Source organism: Ostrea edulis, chromosome 1 (assembly GCF_947568905.1).
Source record: "Ostrea edulis chromosome 1, xbOstEdul1.1, whole genome shotgun sequence".
Lineage (NCBI taxonomy): Eukaryota > Metazoa > Mollusca > Bivalvia > Ostreida > Ostreidae > Ostrea > Ostrea edulis.
Window position 1 is genome coordinate 78,143,256 of NC_079164.1, and position 24,000 is coordinate 78,167,255.

At 34.5% G+C, this 24,000-nt stretch overlaps 1 protein-coding gene across 1 annotated transcript in view; it reads left to right on the plus strand.

The window, feature by feature from the left end:
- The window catches only part of LOC125680157 (nucleoporin 88-like), a 54,260-nt gene that overhangs the window by 4,892 nt on the left and 25,368 nt on the right, over positions 1-24,000 (plus strand). The window contains exons 2-6 of the mRNA XM_048919602.2: positions 4,230-4,399; positions 4,549-4,674; positions 5,329-5,604; positions 6,259-6,445; positions 8,451-8,625. Of these exons, the coding sequence (XP_048775559.2) occupies positions 4,230-4,399; positions 4,549-4,674; positions 5,329-5,604; positions 6,259-6,445; positions 8,451-8,625 (934 nt within the window). The remainder of the gene's footprint in view (positions 1-4,229; positions 4,400-4,548; positions 4,675-5,328; positions 5,605-6,258; positions 6,446-8,450; positions 8,626-24,000) is intronic.

Genomic DNA, 24,000 nt, shown 5'->3' on the forward strand with positions numbered 1-24,000 from the left:
ATAAAATGTTCCACAATGTAATTACAAATCATTCGCATCAGATTATTTCATTTTGGGGGGGGGGGGGGGGGGATCGATTTGATATTTACTTCAATGTACATCATTTTCGTGCAAATTTGAAATGTCCTTTTTTGAACGATTAAAAATATGTGGAAGGTTCACGCCCTGGAATCAAACGGAAGGCGGTCATGATCAGTACAAGTTCCAGCAAGGCTAAAGTCGCAGAAAAATATGAGAAAACGAAATGTAGTAGAAGTAACTTAGATGAAGAATCAAACAGTGAAACTGAGCTGGATCAAAATGAAAAAGAAAACAAAAATTCTAATTGAAAAGCTTGTGCATGAAATTGATAAAGAATATAATTAAACTATGATCGAATTTGTGTCTATTATTTATTTTGTAATAACAATGAATATTGCATGTTAAATTTCAGTCTATAGGAATTTGTTGTGGTCTATAGGGAATGAAATGACTATGGACCGAAAGTCTATAGGATTTTAAAGTTAGTTTCACACAATGCTTTGGTATAACTTAATTGCTTGAAATCTAGAAATCAACATAGACAATTTGGTCTATCTCAATTACAATTGGCATAGACCACTGTCATTTGACATAAACTTTGTCTATCGGTCTATGGTTAATTTCGAACACTGGTTTACGGGTGGAGAGAGAGAGAAAGTTGTTTTTCTGGTATTGACAGGAAGGATGTCTTATGGTTGATATGAATATGAGTAATAATCATATTTGATAAAAGTTTCAGTAAATTAATTGTACAATTATACAATACATTCCATAATGTATGTGATATTTAAAACATGTACTATGAAAATTTTGTATCATGAAACAATTTTTCCCAATTTCAAGCAAATGTTGCTGTTTTCCCCAAATGGAAAGGCCCAGGCCCAAACCTGATGTCATATCCCAAAATATTATTTGAACACTGGTAAATACATTAGAAAATTGATATGAAATTGATTTGTTGAGAAAAAAGATTTATTTATATATCCACGTATTTTAACAATATACTATTTGAAGTAGAGGTTAAAACATTAGAGCATTGGTTCAAAATTGTCAACCGATTCTGGGAAAAAGTTGTACCGACTTATAAGGGGGTAAATTCACCGACTTTCAGGCGAGCATATATGGTAATTGTGGCCTTAAGTTTCTAAATGTGGCAGAATTATTTTACATCATTACTTTGAATGCATCTTGGGATTTGTTGAAGTTGATCCAGACTTAATGCTTTGAATGATTTGAAAGTTACATGTATATATATATATATATATATATATATATATACTATATCTTGATTTAAATGTAAAAAGTCATAATACAATTTCTTTTTTCTTTTTAATGTTTTTTGTATTTTAAACACATTTATATATACAGGCATACAACTGTAAACTACAATCACTCATTCACACTTGCAACTGCTGCATAATGCAATTTCAGTACTTGAATGGTATTGGATTATATGTCATTTGAAACTTTAGCATCCAAATTTATTGACTCTGTATCGCTGTTGCAAAATATGCAATCTGTTCCATCTAACAAGCATGATAAGTTGATGGGAACAATATATATATACCAAACAATGCCTATATCAAACTGGTATGTACTAGCTGTTCCACAAGATACTTTTCCTATCAAGCAACACATTTGAGCAGAGATTTATACCATAAAGTTCTGCTTTACGTTTTGGTATATATCTGTCAGGCTGTTTATTTATTGTAAATAAATGTGCATGCTCATTAGTCATAGAAATGCTTAGAATGAGAAATGCATGAATCTGAAAGCTCGGAGATGATTTGAATTGACATATTGCATATTAATTGAATGTAAAACATTAAACAAATTTTTATCAAATTTACATCAAGAAAAAAGATTATTGAGATTAAATGAAAATAAAATTTCTTCAGACTGCATCGATTTTAATTGGTCAGCTGCCAACGCCAAACAAATCAAGTTTTATTTTAGGCCTAAAGTACGTAGCTGGACATTTCTGACATTATCTAGTAGGACTTCGGGTCCAGCAGTTTTTGACATATCTATGATCATAGTAAATTTTTATTGTGTTCACCAACATAATTTTCTGATCGCCTGTTGTCCATCCGTCTGTAAACTTTTCACATTTTCAACTTTCTTCTCCAGAACCACATGGCCAATTTCAACCAAACTTGGCCAAAAGCATCCTTGAGTGAAGGGCTTTCAAATTTGTTCAAATGAGGGGCCATGTCCCCTTCAAAAGGGACATAATCACAAAAGTGCAAAAATAGGGTGGGATCATTTTAAAATCTTCTTCTCAAGAACCGCTGAGCTAGGAAAGTACAAATTTACATGAAAGCTTCCTGCCATAGTGCAGATTCAAGTTTGTTAAAATCATGACCCTTGGAGGTAGGATGGGGCCACAATAGGGGATCAAAGTTTTACATACAAATATATAGAGAAAATCTTTAAAAATCTTCTCAAGAACCACTGAGCTAGGAAAGTACAAATTTACATGAAAGCTTCCTGGCATAGTACAAATTCAAGTTTGTTAAAATCATGGCCCCTGGAGGTAGGTTGAGGTCACAATAGGGATCAAGGTTTTACATGCGAACATATGGGTAAAATCTTTAAATATGGGCCAAGTTGACTCAGGTGAGTGATGTGGCCCATGGGCCTCTTATTCTTTAAAGCCTTTGGCTATTGAATATCCTATAGGGGCTAACACTTTGTCAAGATAAAGGAATATTTTAATATATAAGGTAAATTTGTTTAAAACATGAAAATTACATTTTCAATGGAAGCATGGAAAGTAAAAAATGTATGCTGAATAATGCTGAAAAATCTAAGTGTGCAGGACATACTTTACCATATTTCATGCAAATTCTTCACAAAGCATGCAAACCATGCTTACTGTTTTCTGCAAACCATTCATAGTTCTGTGCAAACAGTCCAGTGTTTCATGCAAGGATTGTTCATACAGTTCTATGCAAGTGTTGTAGTATGCTTCAGGGTCTGTTCATGCATGGTTAAAAAGATTGCATTTGCCATATTTAGTAATTTTACTATTTTTATTCCCCAGCGACTAAAGTTGGGTTCCTATTGTATTTGTCCTGTCTGTTTGTCTGTCCGAAACTTTAATCTTGCTTAAAACTTTTGAATGATGGCTGAAGGGGTCCTCCTACTTCATATGTGCATTATTTGTGACAAGAACATTTCTGTTAGGTAAGATTTTGACCTTGTGGTCTTGACCTTCTTAAGTCTGACATACTTTTAAAACAGTTAGGCAATATTTCCTGAACTATGTAAGATAGGGCTTTCAGATTTTGTATATTATAGATTCCTTATGACAAAACCTTTCATTTGATACCATAATCTTTCACTTTGTGTCCTTGACCTTGGAGTTTGAACTTAATTTCAAAACTTTAACCTTGTTCATAACTTAATATTTATATTACAAATCACATTCTCCTCTATATGAACCTACCAATTTCAGCATGCGACACAATCTGTTCATATTGACTATGAACAGATTATGAACTAGTTAAAGCACGCAATTGAGAGAGCGTAATGTTTAGAAAAAATACATGTGTTACAAAGATCTCGCAAAGTCACATCTCGGATTAAGGTTGTGAACTTACATGTATTATCCTCCCAATCTTGTGGTCTCCTACCTCCAAAATACAGTGCACTGTTGATAAAAGGCAGGGTAAACGAAGTCTGACGTCATGTCTATGTTTTGACGTACGTCACAATATGACTGTGACATAGATGGATCTTAGGAGTTCGTTTTATGCAACAAAATATATCCTGACTTAATATACAAGCAATGTAAACAAATAGTGATTTAGTATATGAATATAAATATAATAAATGAACTGCACTTTTGAGCTGTTCTTGGTCAATATGAACGGATTTGGATTTGAGGCAAATTCTCTGTGAATCGCGATCAAATATTGACTATGAACAGCTCAAAAGTGCTGTTCATTTCTTATATTGATGAGACTGTCACTATAGCGATATTGCTCTTATATTTCATAATATACATGTGCATTCCTTGTGACAAGACCTTTCTTTTGTTGCAAAGGTTTTGTCCTTGTGTTTGTGTGTGTTTCACAAACATCTTATTTTTTGCATTATAGTCCTCCATACTGTATATTTTAACCAAATCATGTAATTGTATATTAAAACTGGTAGGCCTATAGCCATAAGGATGTTTGTCAACAATATTTTGGTATTTTCAGACCCTTCAGTGTACAAATCCCCCCCGATATGAAATAGACCATATTGAATTCAACAGTACAAAAAGTTTCCTAGCTCTATGGGGAAGCTCTGGTGTCATGGTTGTAGAAATTCCACAGAGGTGGGGGAAGTTTTCAGAATTTGAAGGAGGAAAACCATTGGTTGCTTGCAAGTAAGAAAATGAAAGTTCCTGCCAGCTTCGTATTTGTAAAATATTTGCGTTTCTTGGAAATAATAGATATTCTTTAAACTATTTTTAATTACATTTTGTTTCATGTTATTGATAAACAATCTACATTATTTTGTTTCAACTTGTTTCAGAACAACTAGTGTTGCAGACCATTACTTTGCTAGTCACAAAAGTGTGCAGCTTCTTCAAGTAGCATGGCATCCAGGCAGTGAAACAGACTCTCATCTAACACTTTTAACCTCAGACAATCTCCTAAGGTAATCGTTGAGCACCCATTCACATATTCTCACGGACCGTACATATTTCAGGGTTCTCTGTGAGATTTTCCTGAGTCCCAGCAAATTTTTGATGAGTCAAGCCTGAATACTGTAGATTCCTTATTTTACGCGAGTACTTATTCTCGCAAAATGACTCGTGGACGTCAAATCGCGAGAACATAAATTCGTGAGTGCTCTTTTGATCAAGAGTTTTTGCATGTAATATGGCAATATATAATTAAAAGCGAGTAATTTTATTTTGTGAGTGATGTTTCTTGTGAATTTATGTGATAATGAATTCCTCGCGTATATTTAGGAATTTACAGTATATATTACAGTGTGACTGTCGGTATCAGATTTCTTTCGATTCAAAATATTTTGATAATTATAGATTAATCAATACTTAAATAATGAAAATCACATACTATAAAGTTACCTTTTGAAATTACTATTTAGGGTTGATTTGTACTCTAATTTTCTTTTGTCCAAAATAATTTTACTGTTTGCAGGATGCAATTTCTTGTTCCAGAGAACCCTGGGTATTTCATTAAAGATCATTGTATAGATTGAAAAATACAAGAGAGAGTGCTATTCTTTGTTACTCTGACAGATAAGTCTGGCTTTTCTTTGATAAGATATGATTTCTCTTTCTAGTACTTATGATTTGAAGGAGCCCGATGTTCCTCTTCACACTGTGAAGCTGGGAGACGCCGTTCAGGATGTATCCGATTCCCCCAATAAGCCCTCCTACAGGGCAGCCCTTGGGGATGTCGCAGCTTCTTTTGACTTCGGTCCCGCAATTCCACTCCAGAGGAAGAACCGTCTTCACTCCACGCTTGTTAGTCCGGACGTCGTTTGGCCTGCTTATGTAGTGTATGGGAATGGTGATGTCATTATTGCCTTCACTGACCTGACTCCAGATTTGACAGGGTAAGGATTTCATGCATGGTAAATATGTACAGATATTTTACTGTATATAACATTTTCAACACAATTTGTCCATTCTACATGATGAATTTGTGAAATAAGTTTTGTTTGTGTAATGTTCTATTTCTGTGTATAATCCTGTATAGGTGCACCATACATCATGCTATAATTCATCCCTTTGGGCTCTCATAGTTACTGTTATCGCGTGGTATCTTAATTCTCCTTCGGTATAAGACGGTACCAGTCCTCCTCTCAATAATTGTATGTTGTTATTACCTTTCATGTATATCATATTTCCTGTAAAATCATGAATAATTTTTCAGGTTTTCAGTATAATTCAATGTTTGCACCAGTTCATCAATGTTGAAAAAATATGTTGAATGTTGGATATAATCATATCTTTTTTGCAAGTTGTCTTTAGGAATGAATGAAATTTCACACTGTCTGCAATCAACAGAGCAATCGACTACCAATATGTTAAGATAGTGGAAAGTATGACAAGACGTTTCTTGTCGGGTTTTCAATCGGACGAAAGTGTTGTTTGTATTCCTACGGCATAGTGACAATAGTAAGGTCCATGGATCTGACCAAGCACTAGTCACCCTGTAACCGAGACTACAGATGTATTTATGCATGGTATGATTAATTCTATTATAGCATTAAAAATCTGAGTATCCAGGGGCCTTTGTTGATGCATCCGCCTGCCGAGGACAACTACGGGGTGGATGCCTCCTCTATTGCAGTACTGGGAACCAGTCCAACAGTACTAGTTATAGCCACACGAGATGGGAAGCTGCACCACTGTTTGGTGATGGATTCCTGCACTGAAGACAACACACTTCAGGTTTTCATCATCTATCATTGCTGTATTATTATGCCCCCCTTTGAAAAAGAGGGGGCATATTGTTTTGCACCAGTCGGTCTGTCGGTCGGTCTGTAGACCATGTGTTGTCCGCTCAATATCTTGAGAACCATTCACTTGATGATAATGATATTGCATATGTGGGTTAGTTATGAGTAGAAGAGGATCCTTATTGTTTTTCAGGTCCAAAGGTTAAGGGTCAATCTACTCTGGACATAGGAATATAATGTCTGCTCAATATCTTGAGAACCCTTTGCTTGAAAGACATCAAACTTGGCACACTGGTACATCCTAAGGAGTAGATGACCCCTATTGATTTTGAGGTCATATGGTCAAAGGTCAAGGGTCAAACTGGGCATAGGAATATACTGACCATTCAATGTCTAGAGAACCCTTTGCTTGACAGACATCAAACTTGGTACGCCAGTACATCTTCAGAAGAAGATGACCCCCATTGATGTTTAGGTCACATGGTCAAAGGTCAAGGGTCAAACTGGACATAGGAATATACTGTCCGTCAAATATCTCGAGAACCCTTTGCTTTACAGACATCAAACTTGATACACTGGTACATCTTCAAGAGAAGATGACCCCTATTGATTTTGAGGTCACATGGTCAAAGGTCAAGGATCAAACTTGACATGGGAATATATTGTCTGCTCAGTATCTTGAGAACCCTTTTCTTGACAGACATCAAACTTGGTACACTGATACGACTTCAGGAGAAGACGACCCCTATCAATTTTGAGGTCACATGGTCAAAGGTCAAGGGTCACACTAGACAGGAATATACTGTCCGTTCAATATTTTGAGAACCCTTCGCTTGACAGACATCAAACTTGGTACACTGGTACATCTTCAGGAGAAAATTACCCCTATTTATTTTGAGATCACATGTTCAAAGGTCAAGGGTCAAACTGGACATAGGAATATACTGTCCGTTCAATATCTTGAGAACCCTTTGCTTGACAGACATCAAACGTGGCACACTGGTACGTCTTCAGGAGAAGACGACCCCTATTGATTTTCAGATCACATAGTCAAAGGTCAAGGGTCAAACTGGACATTGGAATATACTGTCTGCTCCATATCTTGAGAACCCTTTGCTTGACAGACATTAAACTTGGTACACTGGTACATCTTCAGGAGAAGATGACACCTATTGATTTTGAGGTCGCGTGGTCAAAGGTCAAGGGTTAAACTGTACATAGGAATATACTGTCCGCTCAATATCTTGAGAACCCTTTGCTTGACAGACATCAAACTTGGTACACTGGTACATCTTCAGGAGAAGATGACTACTAATTATTTTAAGGTCACATGGTCAAAAGTCAAGGGTCAAATTGGACATAGGAATATACTGTCCGTTCAATATCTTGAGAACCCTTTGCTTGACAGACATCAAACTTGGTACACTGTTACATCTTCAGGAGTTGATGACCCCTATTGATTTTTAGGTCACATGGTCAATCCACTCTTGACATAGGAAGATATTGTCTGCTCAATATTTTGAATTGATGATATTACTCTCAATTAAATGATGTGTGTGTGTATAACCCTTTTCAATTTTGCACCATGGGGGGCATATGTGTTTTACAAACATCTCTTGTTTTATTATAACAATCAATTTTACGTCATCATTGCTGTATTATTTTGGTTCATTTGGGTCGTTAACAATCAATTTTACATCATTTGATAATAACTATGGAGATGATTTTTTTAAAAATGACCTTGTTTGGGGTTGTTTCTACAAAGAAGTGATTATTTTACTATGGTAAGGTTTGTAACATGAATGATGTACAGTTTTTCTTTAGTCAATGTACAGCTATTATACATGACTCTAAGATATAAAAATTTTGATAAACCCCTTGAAGCAACAATGAGATTTTGATTTTAAAGTGTTTATTGGAAATTTAACACAGGCAGACCATGGTAGAAATGGAAAATAAAATGTGATAACATTTAAACAATGTGAGTTGCATTCCAGTCTGAGAGTCCCTCAGTGACCTCTGTGGACAGTAGTCTGCTGTATCTGAATCCGGACGAAGTTTCACTCTACGTGTATGAGAGTGTGGAGCTAGAACTGTCCCTTACAACGAACTCAGTAGAAACAGACGAGTACATCGAGGACACCTTTACCTGTCCAATTAAAATAATGAAAGGTAATTAACAAATTAAGTGAAGACACAAAAGAGATACTGTGATGATTAATTGCTGTGGTATTATTGACAGAGGGAAAGAATTTTCTTGTTCAAGATTCTTGATACCCATTTATGCAACTATTCATTCATAATGACAGTTGACCCAATTTTTCAGCTAAACCAATGGACTGAGGCAAGGAATCTACATGTAATTTTGCTGATAAGCGAAGCATAAAAAATTGTCACAACATTTACTTCAATTTGATATAAAGATTTTTGAATTATTCTGTTGCTATACAGAAAATTTATTTTATTTTCTCTTTGCTCTTGAACATGTAGGAGGAAAAAGTAACTGCTATGTTAAACACATAATTTGCATTGAGGCCAGTACCGAAATTCCCTGGGTCAGGGTTTTAGGCCTTAGTCAGGGTGGGGCTATATGGCTCATATGCTTAAAATTCATTATATATTTGATAATCTTCTTTACTTCTGAACATTCCCATGGAGATCCGGGTTAGAGTAGGTCCTCAGTACCCTTTGCTTGTCGTAAGAGGCGACTAAATGGGGCGGTCAGTTGGGTGAGATCGCAAAAACTGAGACCCCACGTCACAGCAGGTGTGGCACGATAAAGATCCCGCCCTGCTCAAAGGCTTTAAGTGCCGAGCAGAGGTCTAAATTTTGCAGCCCTTCACCGGCAGTGGTGACGTCTCTATAATAGTGAAAAATTGTCGAGCGGGTCACTAAACAATATACAATCAATTACTCCTGAACATCTAGTGGAGCGGGACACTAAACAATATACAATCAAATACTCCTGAACATCTAGTGGAGCGGGACACTAAACAATATACAATCAAATACTCCTGAACATCTAGTGGAGCTGGACACTAAACAATATACAATCAAATACTCCTGAACATCTAGTGGAGCGGGACACTAAACAATATACAATCAAATACTCCTGAACATCTAGTGGAGCGGGACACTAAACAATATACAATCAGATACTCCTGAACATCTAGTGGAGCTGGACACTAAACAATATACAATCAGATACTCCTGAACATCTAGTGGAGCGGGACACTAAACAATATACAATCAAATACTCCTGAACATCTAGTGGAGCTGGACACTAAACAATATACAATCAAATACTCCTGAACATCTAGTGGAGCTGGACACTAAACAATATACAATCAAATACTCCTGAACATCTAGTGGAGCTGGACACTAAACAATATACAATCAAATACTCCTGAACATCTAGTGGAGCTGGACACTAAACAATATACAATCAAATACTCCTGAACATCTAGTGGAGCGGGACACTAAACAATATACAATCAAATACTCCTGAACATCTAGTGGAGCGGGACACTAAACAATATACAATCAAATACTCCTGAACATCTAGTGGAGCGGGACACTAAACAATATACAATCAAATACTCCTGAACATCTAGTGGAGCGGGACACTAAACAATATACAATCAAATACTCCTGAACATCTAGTGGAGCGGGACACTAAACAATATACAATCAAATACTCCTGAACATCTAGTGGAGCGGGACACTAAACAATATACAATCAAATACTCCTGAACATCTAGTGGAGCTGGACACTAAACAATATACAATCAAATACTCCTGAACATCTAGTGGAGCTGGACACTAAACAATATACAATCAAATACTCCTGAACATCTAGTGGAGCTGGACACTAAACAATATACAATCAAATACTCCTGAACATCTAGTGGAGCTGGACACTAAACAATATACAATCAAATACTCCTGAACATCTAGTGGAGCGGGACACTAAACAATATACAATCAAATACTCCTGAACATCTAGTGGAGCGGGACACTAAACAATATACAATCAAATACTCCTGAACATCTAGTAGAGCGGGACACTAAACAATATACAATCAGATACTCCTGAACATCTAGTGGAGCGGGACACTAAACAATATACAATCAGATACTCCTGAACATCTAGTGGAGCTGGACACTAAACAATATACAATCAGATACTCCTGAACATCTAGTGGAGCTGGACACTAAACAATATACAATCAATTACTCCTGAACATCTAGTAGATGTGCTGAATGCATGGTTATAGACTCTAGGTATGTATAAATCACCAGACATGTCTCTTAGCTATCCCTCCACCCCACTTTGTGTCTAGGCTGTAAGGCCAAATAAGACTGAAATTACAGTTTTCAGGTCGATGCACATTGGTTTAGAGGTGGACGCATTGCAAATTTTATCATATTTCAATGAAGTAACAAGTTTGTTTTGTGATGACCTATCTGGAAAAATAAAATCTGCATATTTTTTACTTCCATTTTTAATCTCACTTGTCATGAACAAGAGGGACCATACTGATAATCATTTCTGAGGCTTACAAAAAAGGTGTGGTTTATAGCAAACAATGTGTTAAACTAGGAGATATAGAATAAAAATGGACACACACATAAAAGCACAATGTCACCAGCATTCGTCATGGATGATGAATTCCAGCACTTCATTGGACTATAATACAAGGTTTCTCAAATGGTTAGTTGTTTTTAGAGTTATTCATAAGTATTAAATCGAAACAATTTGGTTTAGAGTTTATTGATAAAATAACACACCCCCCCCCCCCTTCTATTTCATTGCTGTTAAAAAAGAAAAAGCCTCCCTCTGTCATCTTTATTTAAGAGAATTGGCTCGGAACCAGAGAATTAATTTTATATAGCCTGACTTGTAATTGGGACACACTTGCTTGGCTTACAATTAGACAATTTGCCATGGCCCTTAGTGATCATTTGGCCAAGATTAAGGTTACTAGTAGTTTTCCAAGAAATATTTGTTCAGGTCACAACTTTGTAATGGACAGATGTTAAAAGCTCATACTAGGCAGAAATGTTGCTTATGATATTATTTCAAAAACATTTTGGTTGGGACCTGCAAGTTTTGGATGAGTGATCTAATTTCATTATGCTGCAGCGTTTGATGACGGCTTTGCTAGTTTTTGATGAGTTATCTTATTTCATTATGATACAGCATTTGATGACGGCTTTGCTAGTTTTGGATGAGTGATCTAATTAAGTCTCCCAAACGAAGTTTGGAGACTTTTTTTGTTCTCCGTAACGTAACGAGTGGATGAATGTAATAGATATTCAAGGTTATCAGGGCTTGAAGCTAAGTTTTTATGTCACCAATCCAGTCGGACTGATGGGGTATAATTTCAACCAGTCCACAGAAAATTTTACCAGTCGAACAAAGTTTTCCAGAAATAATTAAACATATTTCATTAATATTATTAAAATGAAATTAAACTCAATATGCCTCAGACAATATTGTAACACTTAAATGTGGGATTTATATTTACGAATCAGATTCGTCTGATATCTACAGATCGAAGCATGCCAAATGTGTGCATAAAATTTCATAAGTATATTTTCCAAAATGATGCTTTAGAAAATTAACCAGTCCCATCGGACTGACTAAAACAAATGTCAGTCAGTTTGCCATACTTTTAACCAGTCACAGACTGACGGGCATATGTTAATTTTGAGCCCTGGGTTATGATAGGCCAATGTTTCTAGATGTGCAGAAATGTTTTTGTTTTCAGATTGAAGGGGGGTAGGGTACATTTTGGGGGAATCAAATGGGGATGGGGTTTAACATAGAACTGTAGGGGGGGGGGGAGGATTAATTCCGAAATTCAACAGATGTAACTTGACAAATATAATAGATAGAGTCTTGGGGTCTTCAGAAATGAATAGAGAATGACAGGGCCTACAAATTAGTATCAAGGTCAGGTGACTCCAGTGACCTTAACCTCCGACCATGAACATAAAAATTGGTATAACTTTGAAACCAGGACCAATAGTGACATGAAATCTTCAGAAATGGCAAGACGATGACAGGACCTACAAACTACTATCAAGGTCAAGTGACTCTAGTAACCTTGACCTTTGACCTAAGAACATAAAACTGGTATTACTTAAGAACCAGGTCTGATAGAGACATGGGGTCTTCAGAAATGATGAAAGGATGATGAGATCTACAAATTGGACAGGGTCAAGTGACCTTAACTGCTGATCTTAAACACACAAACTCATATAATTTTGGAATTGATAGAGACATTGGACCTTCAGAAATGATAAGACGATGATAAAATTGGCATTACTTACATGTAAGAACCAGGTCTGGTATAGATATGGAATCTTCAGAAATGATGAAAGGATGATGAGATCTACAAATTGGTATCAAGGTCAAGTGACTCTGGTGACCTCTGACCTTGAACATACAAATTCATATAATTTTAGAACTGGAATTGATAGAGACATTGGATCTTCAGAAAGGATGATGAGATCTACAAATCAGTATCTAAGTCAAGTGACTCCAGTGACCTTGACATCTGACCTTAGATAATAAATTTGGTATTACTTTAAGAACTAGGTCTGTTAAAGTGATTTAGATCTTTTAAATGAAGTTGAAATTTGCATGGATTTTGTCAAGGGAGAAAAATAGTAGTACTCAGAAAAAGCCCCTTTTATACAGCCAGTACTCTGTTTCTGAGACTTTATAATCAGTAGATTATAATCATATCTTGTTTCATCATGATGCAGCATTTGATGAAGGCTTTGTCTCTGTGGCTCAGTTTGTGGTTATGCATTGTAAACTTACCACCTTTCTGCCTAGAAATACTTTCCCATTAAAATGATTCTTTTTTGTGTGTTTTCTTAACAACTATCATTAAATAGATATGTATAAATAAGTTCAGTGCAATGATATTTTGATTTTGTCAGAAATGGATAGGAAAATGAATGTGAAATGCAAGTTGGTGATATTCATGTGATAAGTAATGAAGCTTCTGGAAAGTTATGAATATGTATACTCTTTCCTCAGTTAATGAAGTTTTTCATAGCTTCATTCATTAATTACAAATTAATTGGACACTGTTCGTTGGTGTCGAGACACCTAATGTGGATGGTGTGATGAGGTTTGTTGTGTAAATTTAGTTCATTGCTGTTGATGTTTTAGACAGAGCCATAACACAACAATAAACAAATTTATTAAATAACCAGTCAATTTATTAATTATTCTCTCCCCCTATCTCTGTTTCCCTCTCTCTCTCTCTTTCTCTCAATTTAGATTAATTCTATTTTAAAACTAATATGTTGCACTCTTTGTAGTTTCCTATAAAAGAAAGTTTTATGTCTCTCAGAAACTGTTAATTATTTTAAAACGTCTACAACATATTAAGCTTTGTCATTTTAAGCCTGTGATATTTTACTAGACAGTTCATTATTTAAAAGAAGTAGGAGATTATGGATGGTGAATTTGTAAGCCAATGATGGAAGACGATATAATCCATTTGTGAATTTCCACTTCTGCTAAGAATTTTCACAAAGGCATTCATTGGCTGATTTTGATGACCATTCTTGTAACTTAGGAAAATTAAATGTACTTGATAGAGTGTGTTCCTCTCCTTAATATAAAATGTTTTGCAGCTATTTTCCTGTTTTTCACTGTCCAATAAGATTTCTGTTGTTTGATTGATCAGTTGTATGACCATGTTATGTCATTGTTAACATGACCTTGACTTCTTCCCGACATTAGATTTGGACCATGCAAGGATTTTGGTGGGGTAACTTTATAAACTCATGATCTGTTGATGCTTGGACAGCACATGAATTGTGGTGCTATCTCTGAACTAGTAATCTCTTTGTACTCAGACTAGACCTCAACTCTAGTCAAACCTCACCAAGCTACAGGAAACTGGTTTTTGATGAGGGCGTACCAGATCAGCGTCAGTTTATATGGCACAATGTCGTGCCAGGCTGTTCAGCAATACAGTAAGGCAGCTAGAATACCAAATAAACATATACATTTCACTGCCATTACTTATAGGGACATTAGTTTTCATTTTGTCACCAAAAATTGAATGAAGATTGCTCAATATCATAAATTTCAGTAATAATACCAGTATTTAATTATTTCAAACACTATTTAACCTCCAAATAGGCACATGAATATATGATATTGGTGATTGAATAGTTAATGTGACTGTCTTGCAAGACAATAATTCTTCCTTATATATTTCTTTATATTTCCTTAATATTTCAGAAATTATTGCTTGCCATCACTTTCTCAGCTAATACTAATAATTAATTTTCTGTATAAGAAGTATTTCTAAACTTTCATGATCATGAAGGTCGCTATTGGCTAGTATTCCTTGTTTGCAATCATAATAGTTTTTTTGTAATAAACATTTTGAATACAAGTTCAAAAAGTAAATATCAATCTGGGAACCAAGAAAGACAGACAGCGCATCATAAATTTTCAAAAATAAACATACAGAGTTTTTTCCAACATTTTATTTTTTTGAGTTGACATTAATTTTGTAAATTTGATAACATTAGGGCTTTGTTGAGGAATAATTGCCCAGATTATCTTTTCCTATATTAAGCTTTACATTCTAGAATATAGTGAAACTCGTCAGCGATTTGAACATTATTACGCAATGTGCAAAGTCTATCAGAAAGTGGTATCCCATGCCATCTCGCAATCTCTACTGCTAGCCGATGCTTTGTTTTGTAGTACGAAATGTAAAAAATATGTTTATTAATTTCTGAGATAACTTATTCATATTATTTATGCATAATTTTCAAAACCAAATTATTGTTTAAAGATTCTTTACACTTGCACCTTTGAAGAATGATTTACATCACTAGACCACTTTTGTATAAATTGATCTTGTTTAATAACAGAACACACACATAAGGGTTAGTGTTACAACACATTAAACACATCGTGTCTATCTGTCCAGCTTTGAGTTAGGCCAATTCAACTTAATCAGTAGATTATCATCCGAGGTCAAAAAAAAATATGGCGCGGGTGGGAGGATTTTATTTTTTAATTTTTATTTCATGAAAAAAAAAATAATGACAAAAGGCATCACACAAAGTGTTAATCAAGTTAACATTCAAAGAATCTTTGGTAGAAGATATAAAACCAACATTCTGTGACTTTAATCATTCACTCATGTCACTGGGAAGCAAGTTTGTTTGAAATCGCAATTTTTGCAAAAATAAAAAAAGTCGGGGTGGGCCTTTTTTTGAGGGGACGACGGAGATGATAATCTATCAGTTACTCTTAATTGGCCTTAAAAGAATTGAAAAGCAGTATAGACTGATGGGAATATATGTATACATAGGGAAACATAAAAAATCTCAAGGACAGCAGGACCAGACTTAGTCATATCAATATGCAAGCGTCTTCAAGTAGTTCAAATTCAAGTTTGTTTGATTCAAGGGCCCCTGGGTAGGGTGGGACCACAATGGAAAATAAGTTTTATATGGAAATATACAGGAAATGAAATAAAACAAATTCTTTTCAAGAGGAGCCAGACCACACTAAATCATAACAAAATGCAAATGTTCCAAAGTTGTGTGGATTCAATTTTTTTTTTTCTTTAAATTGTTAACCCTGGAGTTAGGGTGGATCAGATTTTACATATTACATGTTATAAGAAAGGAACATTTGGGCTAGGTTTAGGCACAATATGGAGTAAAAGTTTTTCATGTGAATAAAGATTGGGGGGAAAAATCTTCTAAAAATCACAAAAGCTGAACAACAGCTGGGCCAGAATGACTCAGGTGAGCAATATGGCCCATGGGCCTTTGTTTCATAATCTTTCTACATGATACTTTGAATTGTGTGTCATGAAATCAACATTATACAGGGTTCTAAAATGGAGAATGAAAAACGGATTCTCTCATTAAGACACTATTGACACAATTGTAGGTCATACTTAAAATATTCATTACAAAATCCATCTTATAAAGTTGAAAATAAACAATTATCGCTTAATCTTCTTGGAAATTTTGCCACCATTTTGGTAATTTTTGACAATTTTTGTTTGGGGAAACTGCCTAAATTCAGTTGTAATTCTAAGGTCCAGATAAGAAGTTACCTATCTATATACATGTAATGGTAAATTTCTGCCTCCTGTGCATGATATTCTGCTTCAGATTATGTATGCAAGTTAATCATGTCAACATGCAAGTTGATTATGTCAACATGCAAGTTAATTATGTCAGCATGCAAGATAATGATTTCGGATACTAAGTTGACATGCAAGACATTTCACTCTTTTAAAAATGGGATGTTTTTGTTTATATTTTGTTTTACATCCCACTGGAAAAAATGTCACCAACCACAAGTGAAGTGCCACAAAATTTAACCTTTGCATGACACAGACGTCCACAGAAGTGAGGGTTCTTTATCATGCCAACGCCTACCTTGACATGGGACCTCTGTTTTTTAGGTTGTATTCAAAAGACCCATGACTTTTACTTCTAATGCCAGGCTAAGGAACAGTCACTACCTACATGTATGTTAAAGAAAGATCTTAGGTTTGATGCAGTGTCAGGATCAAGAATCGAACCCCGGGCCTGTCATTTGTAAAGCAGGCACCCTTACCACTAGGCTATCGCAACCAGTACTAGATAAACATGTAGGTAATTTGGTTACTTACATGCAAGATTGAAGTTAACTATGCATCTCAATTTTGTCAACATGTAAGTTGTGTAAACTTGCAACTTATTTATGTAAACATGTGAGATTATATTTTGTGAATGGGCCATTTATTTATGATTTCCTTTGCATCTATGTTATAAGCAAAAATGTTTCATCAACATAATTGATTTGAAATTCTATGTTGACAGTTATCTACCAAGTCAACAGAAATTGCATGTCGATATAATAGGGCTCGAAATAAACTTATGCCCATCAGTTTGAGACTGATTAAAATTGGCTGACTTACTGCCATTTAAATTGCACCATTGAATCTGATGCAATCTGATTAACATCTGATGGGACTAGTCAATTTTTATGCCCCCCTTTGAAAAAGAGGGGGCATATTGTTTTGCACCTGTCGGTCTGTCGGTCGGTCTGTAGACCATGTGTTGTCTGCTCAATATCTTGAGAACCATTCACTTGATGATAATGATATTTCATATGTGGGTTAGTTATGAGTAGAAGAGGATCCCTATTGTTTTTCAGGTCAAAAGATCAAAGGTCAAGGGTCAATCTACTCTCGACATTGGAATATAATGTCCGCTCAATATCTTGAGAACCCTTTGCTTGAAAGACATCAAACTTGGCACACTGGTACATCCTAAGGAGTAGATGACCCCTATTGATTTTGAGGTCATATGGTCAAAGGTCAAGGGTCAAACTGGACATAGGAATATACTGTCCGTTAAATATCTAGAGAACCCTTTGCTTGACAGACATCAAACTTGATACACTGGTACATCTTCAGGAGAAGATGACACCTATTGATTTTGAGGTCGCGTGGTCAAAGGTCAAGGGTTAAACTGTACATAGGAATATACTGTCCGCTCAATATCTTGAGAACCCTTTGCTTGACAGACATCAAACTTGGTACACTGGTACATCTTCAGGAGAAGATGACTACTAATTATTTTAAGGTCACATGGTCAAAAGTCAAGGGTCAAATTGGACATAGGAATATACTGTCCGTTCAATATCTTGAGAACCCTTTGCTTGACAGACATCAAACTTGGCACACTGTTACATCTTCAGGAGTTGATGACCCCTATTGAGTTTTAGGTCACATGGTCAATCCACTCTTGACATAGGAAGATATTGTCTGCTCAATATTTTGAATTGATGATACTACTCTCAATTAAATGATGTGTGTGTGTATAACCCTTTTCAATTTTGCACCATGGGGGGCATATGTGTTTTACAAACATCTCTTGTCTAGAACTTCATTTTTGAAAACCCACTTGTTTAAATCTGCATTTGGCACTCCTCTAGTTGTAGATATTGGGAACCTGGCTTGGGTTTCTCAAAAAAAAATCTCTAAACTTAAGCTTGAGTTTTCCTTTATTTGAGCAGTCAAAATTTGAGTAAAATCCCAGACTTAAGTCCAAATTTTGACCTAAGTTCTTTATTTATAAATCCAGGCAAGATTAATAAAATAGATTTCACACAGGTGTTGCAATATTGCCTGAGGCATATCAAGTTAAAATCCCATTATTTCATTTGATTAGCGCAAATAAATACATGTTTAATTATTTCTGAAAAACTCGGGACTGATAAATTTTTCTACGGACTAGTTGAAATTATACTCTATCAGTCTGGCTGAACAGGTGACATAAAAAGTTATTTTCAAGCCCTGCATAAATATATTTCATGTCGACATAATTATCTTGTACATCATAATGTATGTTAACTTGATCTGGAAAAAATATTTTATGAATGGAGCAAATCAGTTTTAAAGTTCAAGATAAAAAGAAAATCAAATGTGCAGTTTTTCAAACACTTTCAGTGTGTTCTATGGAACTACTGTTGTTACAGTGAAACTCTGTTAATTAATATTATACTTATCTTTTATGTAAGCCTGTTTGGTTCATTTTATTAATATTCTCAAAACAAAAAAAGCCTCCAAAAGAATGTTTTTTGCTTTGTTTACTTGCTCTTTATCTATAATTATACATTATCAGATTAGTACATGTATGATGGTAGTTTTGTGTATATTATGCATAATCTCAATATCTAATTGGAATTACCTCCCTTGAAATATTTCGTTAACTACATAAATTATGAATTGAGCAGAGCCTGAGTACTTATTTATATTAGACAGAAGACCCTGACTGACTTTTTACGCAGATCTTATTTCATAAGTTACAGATAATACAAGAAATTTAGGACAAGATTAATGCTTCCCTTCAATTTTTTTTTTTCATAATTAAAGGAGAAATGACATTACCATTCATAACTGATGCCCTTTTGAAACTTTATATGCACTTCCAGAAAAATCCATTGATAGTGTAGGAAGCTTACCATACTCTGCAGATGTCATAATTGGTCAAACTCCAATTATCTTGATTTGAAATTATTTCATTATTTGATGTTGACAAGATAATTGTTTTAATTTGCCACAACTTCTATTTTCTGTGGCTATATGTGAAATGTTTGACTTAGTTTAGTTGTAACCGTATGAAATGTATTTGTCCTAAAATTAAAGCTAATAGAAAACAGAATAATGCTGTCTGATGTACATGTAGTCAGAAGATCCCTATACATGTATTAATACTGCATTTGGCGAAAAATTTTGCCCTTGTCTCATTTTCGCCTAGATGCATTGGGGAAAATAAAATTTGTCTGAAGTTTACTAATGCACAAAAGCCATTTTTTGCTTCTTTTTTTTTTCTTTTTTTAATCTTTCTTTTTCACAAAACTTTATTGAAATGGCACTTTCAATAATACTTATCTCCCTTTTTAAGCATGTTGTATTTTAACTTGCAGCAACTATGGTTCAGAATTAGAAACTTGGTTTGTGCCCCCCCCCCCTTTTTTTTTAGCCTCGTAAATAAGGATGATGGTAAAGTGGGCAAAAACAAGTGTTGATCTTAACAAAGTGAAGTCTGAGAAAAATGCACAAGTATAATATGTAGATCTGATCAGCAGTAGCAGGTCTATCCCAAGGACATGTCATTGTGTTATGCAAAGCGCATGCATTTGGACAATCTCCCCTCACCTCTCAATTCAAAGTCTTTATTTTGTTTTAATTCATTTTTTATCATTTCAGATTTTTGATGAATGTTTACATGTAAAACTTATTCGGAACCAATTTTGATGCACCAGATGAGCATTTCAATAAATAATGTCTCTTCAGTGATGCTCAACCGAAATGTTTGAAATTCGAAATAACAATGAAGTTTTAGAGCTATTATAGGAAAAAACAGTGTGCCAAAAAAGTGGAGTCAAATAGGTCTAAGGATAAGAGCTATGCGTGAGGGAGATAATCCTTAATTTTGAAATGAATTTCTAAATTTTATAACAGCAATTAAATATACATCCGTATTTTCAAGCTAGTAACGAAGTACTTAGCTACTGGGCTGTAGAGACCCTCAGGGACTAACAGTCCACCAGCAGAGGCCTCGACCCAGGGGTCATAATGTAAAACTTATACGGTACCAATTTTGATGCACCAGATGCGCATTTCGACAAATAATGTCTCTTCAGTGATGCTCAACCGAAATGTTTGAAATCCGAAATAACAATGAAGTTTTCACGTAATTGCATAAATCTATGTTTACATAGAGTGCACATTTCACAAACTTTCAGGTTTTTTGTGCACTTTTCTTTTTTACCATATGTTGTGTGTGTGTGTGGGGGGGGGGGGGTCATCTCTAAAAGAGAGAAAGATGGGAACTCTAAATATATTCAAAATCATTAATCAGTTCATGGCATTTTGAGATATCTTACTGAGAGATAGGCAATAATGGGTTAAATGCACATCCTTCTGACTTCTGAAACATCCAGTAGGCACGTGCAGATACCAAAGCAACAAACCTCAATGAAGCAGTCATTTTTTTTCAAAGAAAATCATAAAGAAAGGTGGTGGTTTTTTTTTAATGTTATTTAGTTTTAGTTTGTTTGTTTTTTAGTTTGTATTTGTGTGTGTGATATTTTTTTTTTTTTTTTTTTTTTTTTTTTTTTTTTATTATAAACTTTGTGTGTGTGTGTGTTTTGTGTTGGTCCAATAAGATTTTTATTTACCAAACTGCCTTAGTTTGGTGCAAGATGCTGAAAACTATTTGAATTTCAATCATTTGCAGAGTCAGTGAACTTAGAAATCATGCAATGTTATTAACATCTGTATTTTCCTATAAAATGAACAAGATATCCATTAATTTATTCCTAACTTTCCAAAGAACCTTTAAGTTAGATAACATTCATAGTGGAAACTATTTAATCATACTGACATTTATTTCGTTTGTCTTTTTTGTAATTTTGATAATGAGTATTTCGTGATGACCTTGATTACAACAACCGAAAGATATTAAGTGTGCATTTTGGACTTAGTCGGAGAATATAGCACACCGCTATCTACATAAATGTAACAACATGATATTAATTGATTTAATTAAGTATTCAGATCATTGTAGAGGATTGGCTGTGATTAACGAAGTCTTTAGTGGTATATGACATGTTTATGCCTCGCTTAACTTCAGTATTCAGATGAGGTGCAGTGTCCATCTTGTGCGGCCGACCATTCATTTATGTAAAAATCTATTTTTGTATGTTTGGTGTAACAGCTTCTGACCAAAAGATTGATGTCATTGCTAATTTATAATTCACTCTCCGAAACCGTGATAATTTCATAGGAAGAATTTTATTTATGTGGTACATTGTGGAGCTGTGTAGTCCCTCTTTCCTTTGTATTAAAACAAGATATATTGGATACATTAGTCATTTTTAATATGAATTTGTTTGTAAAGTTTCTACACCTGGAGAAGCTATCAGATCATAAAAAGTTAATTAATTATGGTTAAGTAAACTTGTCAAGAGATTAAATTGTGAATATTGCACTTAATAATGAAAGTCAGAGGAAGCTAGAAGTTCAATCAGGCTCTATAACCATAAACTAAGAACAGACCTAAGGCAGAATTAAAATTTTGTATATACCCGTGGCTTGTTAAAATCACACTAATGTATTGATATTTTTAATTGAATTTAAAATATGATCTAAAAATGAATTCTATTGACTTATAAAATCAGTATTTCATGAATTAGATCAATACACCAGTTTCGAGATAATTAAGAGGTCTTCTGTGTAGGAGGTACATTTAATAGAACTTTGAATGGCAAAGTGGACTTATACAGTCAGCGAGGAAGACAATAAAATATATTAAAAGCGGCTTCTATTTAGATATGTATATATGTAGGAAACACGAAATACTTATATCAAAAGAAATATTTTACTAAAGTGAAAACATAAAAACTATGTCATATTTGCATGTAATATCCTGGATATGATACCTATTACCAATGAAATAATGTGTTATAATAAGAATTCCATGTATTTTTAAATTACTTCAGTTTGTGTATCAGTAGAATTCGGGTGATGAAACAGCGTAGGAGAAACTTGCTGAGTTAATTCACTTATGAAGTGATGAACATTTGTCCCACTCCCACATGTGGATAAACTGTTTGTGCCTTACTATGTACGAGAGAGTTCTCCAAAGGGAAATAACTGAGATGTATCTTAAAACCGGTGTATTATGCTTAATTAAGTAAATTCTTCGTTTATGGTCATGGAGCTAATAATCTAATATTTACGCCAATTACTATCGTAGATAAGGGTAAAACAGCTGACAGGAAATCTGGTCTCAATATGGCTACAAAATAAGTGTAATTGTGTGCACCACCGTTTTAAATATTAAAACTTAAAATTCAGCTAATTGTAACTTGGGAACCTCTTTTTTTTCAAATAAAGAAAATCTTTCATTCTTGATATGCACAAGTACTTGTATGAACTAACATGCATTTAAAGTATATGCTTGTACCTCAATATATCCCTAAAGACTATCTATGCATTGGTATATACACTTAAAGGTCATCTATAAAAATGTGAAGTTCATGATGACTGCATCCTTGAGACCCGAGGGATGGGGTCAAAACCTTTAAAAATAATGAATCTTCTTTAATCAGGGACATCTAGGAGGTAAACAGTGTGTATATACAATGTAGTCAAGGGTACTGTAAGAAATAGCCATTCAGAAAGTGCACAATCTGCATATGATATTCAGAACAGAATGGCATAAAAAAAAAAAAAAATTTGAAAATGATAAAAGGGTTGAACCAAGAATGTAATCATGGTTATCTTAATTTCACTCAATTGTTTTGGTTTTGTTTTTAAATCTTAAAGGGGCATGGACACAATTTGAACTGAAAATTTTCAAATTTTAATTTCCCATTTTTAATGTTTACTAAGGTATTTATAATGGTCGGCAAAAAATTTGAATGTCAATTGTCGAAGCACATAGAAAATACAGAGCTCACAATTCTTTGTTATGTAAACAAAGCTCGACGTGCCATGTTTTTGTTTACATATAGACTGTTTAATAGAAAATATGTTTAAAACAAAATGAGAAGTGACAAACACTAGAAACTGTTTAATTTTGTTCAGAATTAACTTGTAATTTGAAAAATCTGCTTGAAATGAAACTCTTACTAGTATATTTAACGTATGTAAACAAAATTTAGAAATACATCATTGTAAACATGAGGTCCTGGAATGAAAAAATAAAATTTGAACATTTTCAGCTTAGATCTGTCCATGCCCCTTGAAATCAAACAACAAAACTAAGTACACGATATCACATGAGATAACGGCATTCATCAAAAATGTGAAATTCATGGGCCTTGGGTATGGGAGTTTTGGTGCTAGAGTGGGCCTTTTTATGGCTGATATAGTGAAAATGTGTGATTCCTGTAAGAATCTTGTTCTTGATTCCTGATGGAACAAGAAAGAAAGACATTTTATTGTTTATATTTTTATGTATTTTTAA